Raw genomic sequence first — 13,456 nt, 5'->3', positions numbered from 1 at the left:
CTCATACATCTCATCACCTGGAACAATGATTTATATTTGCACTTGTTAGTTGGATAGTATAATGGAAAATATATGATAATTCTGATGTTCACCACCATAGAAATGCAAACATTTAGATGTGACATGTGATGTGTATGTGTGTGTGATTTGGAATTTTAACATAGCTTTAACAATTTTTCAGTCATATCGCAATGATTTCTGCAGTGTGGCAGTTTACAGTGATGTCTAGCACTGGGGTATCATGCCGCAGACATGTAGCATGATGTCTCACCCAGTCACATTATCCTGATACCAGGCCAACCAGTCCTAACACTAACCTCTTCTTTTTTAGTAATGGTTATATAGGACTGCACATCAGCTTTATATGTATAAATTTGAAACACCTTGAAATAACTTTTATGAATCACAGTGATAAGGACATAGTACTTGTCAAGATGCATCTCTGTACCTAGTTGTATGATTCCAAGTATAATATGCATAGTGGCTGCAAGAGACCAAACGTGAACAATGATATACATGTATGTACAAAGTTAGCCCTATTCGTCCCTCTCCAGTAGAGTAGGTTCTATGAAACTCACTACAAACTAGTATCTAGGGTCTGGGAAGAATGAATGGTTCAGATTTAGTGAAACTGTAAATATTTGTAAGATTTTATCTGTTCCAATGTTGACATTATGAGTAGCACCATAGCTCTCATCCACATCATGAAGCTTAAAAGGAACATAAAGAATTAGTAAACTGATGCTTACAGAACATTTTGAGAAAGTGTGAAAATGGTGCCCAAGTCAGGATGTGGTGTAAGATGAGTTGGTCTTCCTCCATGCCTCTCTTATTCATGGCTGCTTTCCACTCTTTTTCAAAAAAGCTACACAGAAGTTGTCTAAAGCGGCTTCTTTCATGTTCTCCAAGCTGACTCATTTGAAGATCATATCCAGTCTCTATGGCCTATAAAGGATCAGAAAATAGCATAAACCATTTGATCTCAGATGCCTGCCACTCCCAAAAGTCATTAAATATGTAAATAGGGTCCATGCCATAATCTAATTTTTTTTTAAAGTGACTTCTTTCTCCCACCAAAACAGTGATGGGAATTTAAAAATAGGGAAGAGTACAAAATGGTCAAAATTCAGAATGTTTAAAACAGGTGATTAAAACAGCCATTTTACTAAACCTTTTAAATAGTATTAAATACAAAAGGAAAACAATCAATAAACTTTATGAAAATATCAACTATTTTGTTAGTTTGATTCAGCAAATATATGATGCATGACTTTGTTTTTGCAAAAGATGGTAATCCTGAAAATTGGTTAATATTCACAATGAATGACAGATCTGGAGATACAAGTCATCATTTCCTATTTTTACAGGATGAAATAAGAAATAAACTTGTTTACCTTAACTAGCATGCAGCTTATAAACCTCCAACAAGTAATACAGTTTGTTGTTGATTAGAATGCAAATGTATGAATTTTCAAGATTCAAATTCCATATAAGAGTTTACTTCAGAATCTTATAGATTGCAACATAAATTCAGATAAAAATAATAACAGTAATAAACACAAAAATTAAGACAAAAATATTTATAGTAATAAAGTAACAGAAAAGATGATGAAAATACTCTTTTAAAACTGTTCTATTTTGCAGTTTGAACAGATAAAAAAAAAAGATAATATTGCACCCAGAATACAAAAAGCATTAAAAGCCAACAAGAAACTGGAGAGGACACCAGGACATAAACTAGAGAATAGGCAAATTGTTTCCTTTGTGCATTCAGGCAAAATAACTGTGACCAACTTTGGAGATTAATAGACACTTTAGAGGGGTTGACTCCGTGAATGGGATTATCTTATCCTGGTACAAAAATCCAACATCAGTTTCACTGAAAATGGGACACAAGCTTTATCCTATGTTATCTAACAAGTGGGCATAACCCACAAATCAATTAAAATAAGGTTGCTCTGTTCTCTGACTTTTATTAATGATCAGGGACATTTCAAATTTACTAAAACAAATAACAGCTTTTTATGTAAACAGTGTTGACATTCAAAACTTCAGACTTGTTAGATTCAGCCCAATTAATCAAGATAAAGAGTGACATCCAAAATTGGAGAGGTAATAGACCTAAAAATCTGAAACTGAAATTTCATTTACAAAATTGTGCTGTACAAATTTTTTTTCATCCTATAAATCTTGGAACCAGGAATTTTAATTGCAAATTTCTCATAAGCAAATGAACTCTACCTGCAACATTTTGGTTAAGATATTTGTACATAAAATGAAATAAATTACCATATATACTCGCGTAAAAGCTCATTCACATATAAACCAACCCATCAAGCTCATTAGGTAAAAACATTAAAAAGTACAAGCCCCACACATAAGCCAACTGACCTGTCCAATAAGACATTACAAAATGTTCTAAAAGCATTATTTTATGCGAACTTATATTAGAAAAAAATTATATGTATACCTCTCTTGTGGTTCACATGTAATATTATTACATGAAATGTTATAAGTTAATATAATTTCTTTAAAAAGTCAATAAATTTTATTTTTTGTTTTCTTTTTGATTCTGCTTAATTCAGATTTAAGAACAATTTGATCAGATGATGACAAGAACTGACCAATCATGGTTTACCGTAACAGTACCTCTCCCGTCTGCCTCAAAGTAATAATTGTTTGTTTATGCATTATTGCATTACAATTCTGTATCTATGCACCCATAATTATGTTTTTATTTTGTCTTAAAATTGTAAATACCTAACTCATTTAAATGTGATTGCAGTTTGACAACAACAAACAACAATAGTGTTTGGTTCAATGCTTACATTTAGGCTAGTGAGCATATTTACATAATGGCATCACTGGATGTACAATGAAGGCATGAACATGCACTGAATGAAGTACAACCCTTGGCACCACAGCCAAAACTAAAATATCATCATAATACATTAATGAAGATTCAGACATAACGCTTCAAAGATTATTCTAATGCCTTCAAAAACGAGTTGTAGTTTGCTTTGGTATAAGCATCCTCAAACCCTGTTGACACAACTATGATAATTGTGCTAATATCATGAAGCAAAAAGCAATTATACATTAAAGTACTGATATAGCTGCCAAACAAAATTTCATCTTAACCCATCTGAACCTGCGCCTGTTTCAGGGTTTTAATGATTAAGTGGCCTAGATTGCTGTTGGAAAACAAAAGACAAATCTGCCAATTATAAATAAAAGCGACACCTAAACAACTAGCTTTCCAATGTGTGGAAAATTATGATTTTGTTCAGCCAAAATACAAAACTAAAATAGATCAATAATCATCTTAGTTGATATATATTCAGATTATAGTTATTATTTTATCATTATTTCATCAACATATAACAGTTATGTGAATATATATGCTAGTTAAGTGCCTTGTACAATTAAATATGTGTACCTATTCATAAAGATTACCTCAATCTGTAGGATCACTTATATCATTGAAAAAGAGTAACTTGTTAGTGTGTGGATTAATATAAATGAAACAGCGATGTGCATCTAGCTGAAACGTAGTCTGAAAGAATATGATTTAGTAGAAACAATGAATAAAGCAAAATCTGCATCTATGGTATTAAGAGCTGGTCATTCCTGTGTGACCGGAGTTGATAAAGAACATTTTGTCACATCTTTTGTGTCTACAAGTGCTGGTAAAAAGAAAATGTTGCATTTTTTACAGGCAGACAAGTTTTGAAACATGGAAAATAAAATATTTTTTTGTCCCAAGATTTACAGCCCTTATGGTAGTCAAAAAAAAAAAACTTTAAAAATATTCAAGTTTAGGCCTTGGCCCATGGATAAGTTGACTCCCTCCTTCTTCCAGGCTTTTTAATTTTTCTTTAATTATTCAGCTGATATGCAAGGATATACGGTATTTCAAAGGATAAAATCTGTGTACATTGCAGACTCTTTACAAACAGGCTGAGTCGCAGTATGAAATAGGAATTTATGACACTTACCTTTGAAATAGTAAAAATAAACCTGATATATTTGGAATATTTCTGTGTTTAAAACCAAATTTGTAAATTGCAAAGAGAAGATCTCTCCATAAATCTGACAACATAAATATGAGAGGATACTTTTTCTGAATATTGCTTGTTGATAATTATTTATCCCTATCAAAGTCAGTATAACCACCCTGTAGCTTCAAGGACTGGAAAATCTGAAAACCCAATTTTCCAGACTAGCAAAGTTACAATGCTAAAAGACTAGGTTAACTTTTGATTAAAATTGGACCAATGCCAGATCTTAATCTGCCATATGGATAGGTCTTTTTAATGTAAAATGATGAGGACATCATATACAGTAGGAAACATCAAATGATGTCATCAACATTTTATATGTATGAGTGACCTGTTTTATTTGTGTGCAGCAGTGTACATGCAAGAGGATGAAGTCAATATTCTCTTTTAAAGTTCTGTTTTACCAAAACTGATATGTTTCTTAAATAGTTAAATTATTCTAAATGTTTATTAAAATTTTCTAATTCATTCTTATGGTTTTTGCATCAGGACATCAATGGTTTTCAATTGCATCATTGTATATTGTTTTCTTGGTGAAATTATTCATTTTATTCAATTTGTACCAACAATATTTTTAGTGATACACTGAATGGTGTAATTAGTTTTACTATTTTTAGATTACTGAAAGATATCTAAATTATTATTTTAAAAAAAATAACAATAATGTTTCTTCACCTTCATATCAAAACTGTTCATGTCAAATTCTCTAATTCATCTTCATTCTTGCAGTAATTCTTTGATGTCTCTATGACTGGATAATATGGGCAAATACTAATCTGCAGTGTTGCACACCGAGTACAAGATTGCAGATTTCCTGCAGTTTTTGGTTCTCTGTCCCCAAAATCTTGACACCATGTGCTCTGCTAGGCACACCTTTTCATCATGACAAAATAAGAAAATACATCTACAACTTTTCATTATTTGTTATCTATGTTGGTGCTAGAAAATGCCAAAGTCAGTAAAGGCAAAACAACTGTAAGATGGCAATGAATAATATATCTGGTAATGAAAACATTCAAGGTTTGTGGTAGTCAGTCGAGATGCAATATAAACTCTTCTACACCACCAGAGAAACATATTTTTGAGGTTAAAGAAAGACTAATGACAAGGAATATTTATTTTTAGGTTGAATTATTAACAAAGTATCAGCAGCTAAACTTATACAAATACAAAATCAAAGATTTATTAACTTGGAAGGAAAGGTAATTAAGAAAACATGTGTATTATAATAAATGCTGGTAGTAGTAAATGAATGTTATAGTTAAATGAGACCGAGATCATCTGGAATGGAAAATTCCATTAAAGGTTAACCAGAGATTAAAACATCAATATTTTCACAAGTTACTTTAGAGTACATGATGTATTATTTATCGCAATATTGTAAGTGTTGAAGGAAATTATAATGACAAAGTAGCAAAACATTTTAAGCGAATAACTTTATTTCATTTTTTTGACACTACTAGCGCATTATTTCATTTTTCTGGCACTACAAGTGCATTATGAAAAAAAAATGTCCCTGTAAACGATTCTGTGTTTCCCTGATTTGGGGGTGGTGGGTGGTACAATGTCCCTTGCCTTAGGGATCTTACATACAACCCAATCTATGTATCTAGTTACACAGGTGTGTGTGTGTTTGAGAGAGAGAGAGAGACACACACACACACACACACAGACATACAGAGAGAGAGACAGAGAGGGAGTGGGTGGAACGTAAACCATTTCTTTGGCATATTTTATTTTAGTATTAATACTCTTGCAACTTTGGAAGTTACTGCCCCTTATAGTGGTTCTAAGGGTAAGGCAGGAAGATTAGAATGGGTATATACTTTATGGAAGTAAATTGTGCAAAGGACACATGATCACATTACAGGTCAATGTAACATCATTTGTTTCTGTCAAAGAGACAAAACATCCCCATTGGCAAACACATATACACATACACTGAAACACTCTATTGCTCTCGGTGGATCAACTACAAGAATACACACATACAAACACATCATTGCTTCTTCCTGAAGATAATATCAATGTACCCAAAAAATGTCCTATTTGTGCCATGTTTGGCTGATTAACCAGCATTTTGAAGTTTTGTTTTTGAATGACATTCATTTAAAAAGCATTCAAAGTTATTTGAAAAATATGCAATTGTTGTATAATGAACAGTACATGCATGCAGGTAGTTGCATAGATAAGCAGTATTCATGTGATAAAGAAAACAACTCTCCTTTTCAAATGTTTTTTCCTCTTTTGATTTCCTCCATCTGAACAATCCTCTTTTAAAGCATGAAACTTGATGTCAAATATAAAATTACAGAAAACTTTCATGGTATATTACATTTTTGATAAAGCTTTTATTTGAATCAAAAAAATATTTAATTAGACAGATGGACCTGTGAAATCAAATTTGACAAAGATGGGATAGGTCATTGTTTGTACATTATCCTCTCTGTCATGATGATGCAGCATGTCAGAGAGCAACAAATGGTAGCCTTTACTGTGATTAGTGCTAAATGTTTCTAGTCAAAGAGTCAAATTAGGAAGTTAGCCATATGAGGCATTGATGCCATCATTAATGCAATGTGTTCATGCCGAAAATTGTGTGAATATTATCTCTTCTTATGCTTTAAAAGTGGAGGGCCATCTCATTCGAGAAATTCTCTCCACTGCATGCTGTGAAAGCTTTTCTTGTGGGCTTGTTTAATATGATCCAGATATGCAGGTTCAACCACTCTGGATTGGAATGGAACACATGCAATCAAGATTGTTTGAGCAGATGAGAAATACCTCTATTTCGTGGGTATTTCTGCAACGAGATGTATCAGGTCACTCATCCATGAATTTTCCCACATGAGGTGATACTCTGATCCTCTTGCTTTCTGTATCACCTACATATATAATCAGAGGTGTTAGAGGGTCAGTGTGTGCATTCAAACCATTCTGATCTGTGGAAAGCTCATCGACTGTGCAGGCCTTTGAATGTAGGACTAATTGGACAAAGGTTGGGAGTTTTGCATTCCACCTTGTCACAAACAAATACACCATTGGTTGATCACAGGGGGCATATATGTGAGTGAAAACAGGGATGATGCGAAACCTTCCTTCCTTCTGATATAATTTGCCACAGCGGAGTTGTCAGACAAAAGAGAACACTCATTCCATGTAGTTCCTCCTGCCACAATGAAATACTTTTTAGTCTTTCAGTATGGCTTTCATCTCAAGGATGTTGACATGAAATAGTGTGGACCATATTCCACTGGCCTCCTGTAATAATATCAGTAGATGTGTACCTCTGCCTTCTATATACGTGATCTCTGAAGATTGTACTGCAGTACAACACCCAACTCAGGTTGTCCCATCTTCTGATATGGAACCTCTATGTTATAGACTGATCCAGGGGAAAAAGTCACAGCCTCCAATGGGACAACAAAACATGTAGCAGTCTCATTAAATGATGATACAGAATGATGCATTCCACTTCCACAATGAACAAACTCATTAGATGAAGGAATTCTCAGACTGAGAGACACCTGTGTAAGAAATGAAGCCACCATTGAGCTGCTTTTGATGCCCATTCCTGAGGGAGATATGCTCTGTTTACCTGTGCTTTGAATAAGATTCCTAAATGGATAAAATGCTGAGTTGATATTAGCTTGGACTTTCTTTTTTCACCACTAATTCAAGGCTGAGGAGAGTATTAAGGACTCTCATTTCTTTCTCCAAGATATAACTCACCTGGTGTTTCTGAAAAATATCATCCAAGTAAGTGGATGTTGCAGTCACACCAGTGGTCTTGAAATGAGATGTTGCAGCCATGCCGGTAGTCTTAAAATGGGCTCTAACCTTGTGACCTTGTCCTTAGGACATATGGAGACCTGGGGAATGGTGTCTTATCCAAAAGGGAGTGACATGAACTGGTAAACTATCAATCGTTCTAAAAGCAAAATGCTGGAACTTCCTAGAAATGTGCAAATTAGGCCATGCAGATACACATTTTGCAGGTCCATACTGGTAGTGAAGTCACCCACCTTAACAGAATCTAAAACCCACCATGGCGTTTCCATTTTGAACCATGGAAAGCAAATGAAACAACTGAGGTGCATCAGTATTGGCCTTAGGGACAATCAACAGTATTGAATAAATAAACCTGAGTTTACATTGTGAACGATCTGTGTCAACCATTCTGGAGAAAATAACTGATTATTGATATAAGTATCAAGTAAAATGTGATTTTTTTTTTGAAAACCATGAGTACCCTCAATTTTTTTTTTTGGTGGGGGGATTTCATGCTGTAAAAACTGTCAAGTATTGAAAGTCAATTTAAATTCCAGATTAAATACATTACAGTCTGATATGAACTCACCTTAAAGGCCAATTGACCCAAACAATTCTGCACACGTGGATGGAAATTGTCAAAATCTTTACAGTAGACTTCTATCAAGTGTCCTGTAATAGATGTGCTGTTCTGCATCTGAAAGGTAAGAATAGACTCGAGTTAAACAATCTGACAACTGGACAGGTTAAAGACAGATAAATTTATTCCATCATGATTTGTACTGTCAAACATAAACAAGGATTCCATATAGATTAGGTCTCACCACTGAGCAATGCAATGACAACATTGCTACCTGCTAAGGTAGGTAAGGCAATTTTGATACCCATAATTGTACTTCTCAAAACGAACGCACCTATCAGGCTTTATCACCATACAAGTAGCAGAAAACATAAATATAGCTAAATAAAAATGTATCACAGGAGTAGAAATAGTAAGTCAATGAGACTATTTTTATAAGCTGTTTACTACTTTCAACAATTATACAACAATTAGATTCCATGACTGTCCCTGCATAACTGTGCAAGGAGCTAAATAAACATGAGGACCAAGTGGGCCTGAAATTAATTGCTCTTCTTGTTGACATATTTTAGCTAAATGTCAATTACATGAGCAGTTGGCCAATGAACTCGGTTCCTAGAATGCTTTCTAATATTTAAATGGTTTTTCTGTTTTAGAAATCAAAGCCATATTGACAATGGGTAGAAAGGTAAATCAGTTATCATGATTGTGAATCAGAAGTGAAGGATCAATTAAAAAGTTCATTAACAGATTATCAGAGGTAATTATTTTGTCATCCACTTCCCTCATCACTCTGAATTCCTAATCATAAATGTGTCTCAAATCATACTCAAAACATGTCTTACATAGATGAAAATGAACATTAAATTTTATCAAAGCTTTGGGGGGGGGGGCCAGGAAATGATCTTTTACATCCTTAATGTACAGTGCAACCCTGTTAAAATGCAATCGCAATAACAAGAATTTGGATATAACGTGGTTGTGGCATTGTTCCCAAAATTTCATATATTCATTTGTACATGAAAAAATATTTTTTGTTCAAAGTACGTGAAATAGTGTACAAAAAAATTATTATCATTTTGGGGAAGAAATCGCATATGAATTCAAATACAATATGATCGTGTGTAAAATGTTTATTATCATTTTGGGGAAGAGTTTGTGTATGAATATAAATATAATATGATCATGGCGTGGCTTGTGAAATTTAACAATTTCACCAGGTTCTTTAAGTGTTATGCCAAAATAAACATTACTGCAAATGTTACTTAATACTTAACCATGAGTAAAGCCAGTAATTCATCTTTGTGATTGTCTTCAATTAATTCTATAAGCAATCGTTGCTCAAACAATAGCCAACATGTGTTTCTTCTTTAATTGCATACACAACCAAGCAGCAGACAATGCAGTGGTTGATAAAAGATTCTCACAATTTAATAAACATCAAAAAATGAAAGCCGCCAACATGTTCACTGGGCTTGGTGGTGTTATTAGACACTGTCATGAAATTGTGTATGAGTTATATCAATATGTATATGTTGTCAAAAATGTACTCGGGTTTCGTTGCCGCATACATTATGAGTCAACGCACTCGAAACAATATTCTCAACTCACAGGCAAGCAATGATCAGAAAACAATGAAACTTTAAAATGGAATATTTCATCACAATGCAATTTCTTCACAAAATTAAAACTGAAAATGAGGCTGTAACTAAAGAAAGTTTACAAGTAGCTCATTTGTTACCTAAGGAAGGAAAGCCATTTACTGACGGTGAGTTAATTAAACCATGTTTGATTGTAGCAGCCGAAGAAATGTGTCCAGGGAACGTGGATTTATTTAAATCTATCAGCCTTTTGGTGAGAACAGTTGCTTGATGAGCTGAGGAAATTGGGACCAACATCATTAGCCAATTAAATAACAAGACAAATGATTTCGAGTGGTTTTCCTTGGCTCTTGACGAGGTGACAAATGTCACTGATACTGCTCAGTTGCTGCTGTTTATTTGAAGAATCAATGCTGAGTTTGAAGTGACTGAAGAATTAGTTTCTATGAATAGCCTGCATGGAGCAACTACTGACAAAAATATTTTCAAGGAAGCTGAAAAAACGTTAACAAAGTACAATCTGAAGTGGAATCGGCTAAAATGTGTCACAACTGATGGTGGTGAAAATATGTGTGGAAAAGGGAAAGGCTTAGTTGGAAATATCTACAAGCTTGTGTAAATGCAAGGTGTTCAAAGCCTATGGTTATTCACTGTATTATTCACCAGCAGGTACTTTGTGGGAAATATTTGAGTATATCACATGTTGTTGAACCAGTTATGTCAATGGTGAACTTCATTCGCTCTCATGGACTTAACCATCATTAGTTCTGAGATTTTTTTGTGAGAAATGGAAGCTGAATACCCTGACTTGCCCTACCATAAAGCAGTTTGATGGCTCAGCACCAGCAAAGTTTTACTGAGATTTTTTTAACTCCGAGGGGAGATTGAAATTTTTTTAAACGAGAAAAACTGCCATCAACCACTATTATCAAACACTGAATGGCTTTGGAAATTAGCTTTTGCTGCAGATATCATAGGATTTCTTAATGCTTTCAATTTAAAACTACAGGGCAAAACAGTGCTCATATGTGAAACTTATTCTGCAGTAAAGTCATTTTACGACAACTGATGCTGAGTCATAAGTCGGGTCAAACTGCTTTGTGCATTTCCCATGCTGTCAAAAATTAAAAGAAGAAGTGAAATCTCCATTCCCACACAAATTTGCAGCAAATATATTTTCTAAGTTCAAACTACAGTTCCAGCAGCATTTTTCAGATCTTGATGTAAGCACAGTAAGCATTTCCACATTTTAAAATCCATTTACATGTACAATTGAGGAGCTTCCACCTAACCTTCAATTGGAAGTGATTAATCTGCAGTGTGATGACATGCTAAAAGGAAAATTTCAAGAGAAGAGTCTAACAGAATTATGTAACTGTCTTCCAAGCAATGAATAGGGTCAATTAAGATCATATGCTTATGGATTTATATCTGTATTTGGCAGCACCTACCTGTGTGAAAAGACATTTTCAAAGCTGATATATGTAAAATCTCAATACAGGTCAGCATTAACAGATGAACATTTGCAATTAATTCTGATGATAGGGAGTATTAACTCTGAACCCCAATTTGGTGAAATACTGTCTCAAAAAAAATCAATCGCATTCTTCTCATTAGTAGAGCTGTATTTCAAACAATTGTGTATTATTATGTTACATTTTGTTAAATAAATTTGTGATTTTTTTTTTCTTTTTTGTTATTTATATAAGTGAATCGACATAAACATCTTTGAGTTTGACCCTTGGCCCGCAAAACCTAAAATATTAATAATGTGGCCCATTACAAAAAAAGTTTGCCGACCCCTGGTATAAAGAATGTACTCAAGGCAGACAGTGAAACCACCAGTCATGCTATAGCATGCTTTATGTCAGAGAAGTATATGGATTAATGGATCAAAACGATCAATGGAATGGGAATGGACGGTGCATCAGTGATGCTGCTGCTGCTGCTGCTGATGCTGATGATGATAAATACCATGTACAAGATTCATCAGCATTACAAAACAAAGCATATAAACTGTTGAGAATTTAATGTAAACTGTAATAAAATAACAACCTTGTGTGTGTTTTATTTTATTGCATGCATTACACATTTTTTTCAGTATAACCATAAATCAGAAGGACTTTCTATCAGTCAGAAGGACCACTTGTTTCCAAAAGCAGGAAGTCCTGTTGGCTCCTTCAGTTAGTGTCAAACCCTGTCTTTGGGGCATACATTTGATTTAGAGACAATGAAAAGGTAATTATGCCCATTATCAATATGTATGAACAGTAAACAGTCCTGCTACAAGCTCGGCTAAACCCATCCTTGGGCATATAGTTGATGCAGAGGTAATTAAAAGATAAGGTGGTCCAAGATAAACAACCACCTTTCAGATATTACTTAACTGGCTGACAACAGGCCTGCAAGGGTGATGTGTCAAGTCAAATTCTGCTGTGGGAGAGGCCATTTCACTAATTTGCATCAAAGAGGCATGACGAATAACTAATGTTAATATACATCAGTGCATTGCATCAAAATATTGATGCTATCTTTATTTAATCAAGATTATGATGAACAGCAATGTTTCTTTGAATTTTTACTCCATATATAAAATGCAAAACATGATTCTTTCAGCCGTCAGAATATTGTTCAAGTGTGGTCAATTTTTAAGTCTGCTGGGCACCATTTCCATTAGGACCAACTAGATCTTTGGATGGATGTATGTGTACTGTTTCATGGCAATCCCTTCAGTAGTTTTGAAAAAAACTGGTGCTAAAAGACAGACTGGCAAGAGACAACTGGTAATGGATCATAGACAACTGGCTATCACATAAACTCTTCTGGTCTGTGACCAGTAAGGCTAAAAACAACAGGAGTCCTTTGAATATACTCGCTCTACTGGCTAAAAAGAATTTCAAGAAATTGAAGATAATACTGTTTCTTCCTTTTGACTGAAGAGTGCTCAAACCATCTATATTATCCAACTACAAGATTTTCAAAATTGGTGTCATGCTTTATGTCAGATTGGCACATTTCTTTTCGAATCAACAAGACATCATAAGAAATCTTCTGGTGGAAATCCCATATTGATATGATTTCCTGTTTAGTAATCTTCTAGTGAAATCACCATATAGCTATGATTTTCTTTTTATAAAGAGTAACAATAACAAGGATTTCAAGATGGCTACCTTTGCTGGCAATACTGATTGGCATCATTTCCATTTAGACCAACCAGACATCATACAAATTCTTTTGGTGAAAGCACAATGTTGATTGACCAACTATTTAGGAGATGTAGCAATACAAAAAATTCAAGATGGCCACTGTGGTGGCCAGATTGGAAGTTAGATCAGCACCAATTTCATTGACAACCAACTAGACATTATAATTAGTGTTTGAGTGAAGACTTGTGCTAATAATACCATTATTCAAGACAAGCAGAGAAAAATATGGCCACTGTG

General features: G+C 34.1%; 1 protein-coding gene across 1 annotated transcript in view; it reads right to left on the bottom strand.

Annotated features, from left to right (window-relative positions):
- The window catches only part of LOC149786031 (E3 ubiquitin-protein ligase rnf213-alpha-like), a 451,244-nt gene that overhangs the window by 355,149 nt on the left and 82,639 nt on the right, over positions 1-13,456 (bottom strand). Inside the window, exons 18-19 of the mRNA XM_089978103.1 lie at positions 8,422-8,529; positions 750-945 (exon numbers count right to left, since the gene is read on the bottom strand). Coding sequence (XP_089834229.1) covers positions 750-945; positions 8,422-8,529 — 304 coding nt within the window. The remainder of the gene's footprint in view (positions 1-749; positions 946-8,421; positions 8,530-13,456) is intronic.

This window comes from Sinohyriopsis cumingii, chromosome 12 (genome assembly GCF_028554795.1).
Source record: "Sinohyriopsis cumingii isolate HCF-2022 chromosome 12, ASM2855479v2, whole genome shotgun sequence".
Classification (NCBI taxonomy): Eukaryota; Metazoa; Mollusca; class Bivalvia; order Unionida; family Unionidae; genus Sinohyriopsis; species Sinohyriopsis cumingii.
The sequence above is the reverse complement of the archived record's forward strand: the minus strand, read 5'-3'. Positions and strand labels throughout refer to the sequence as shown.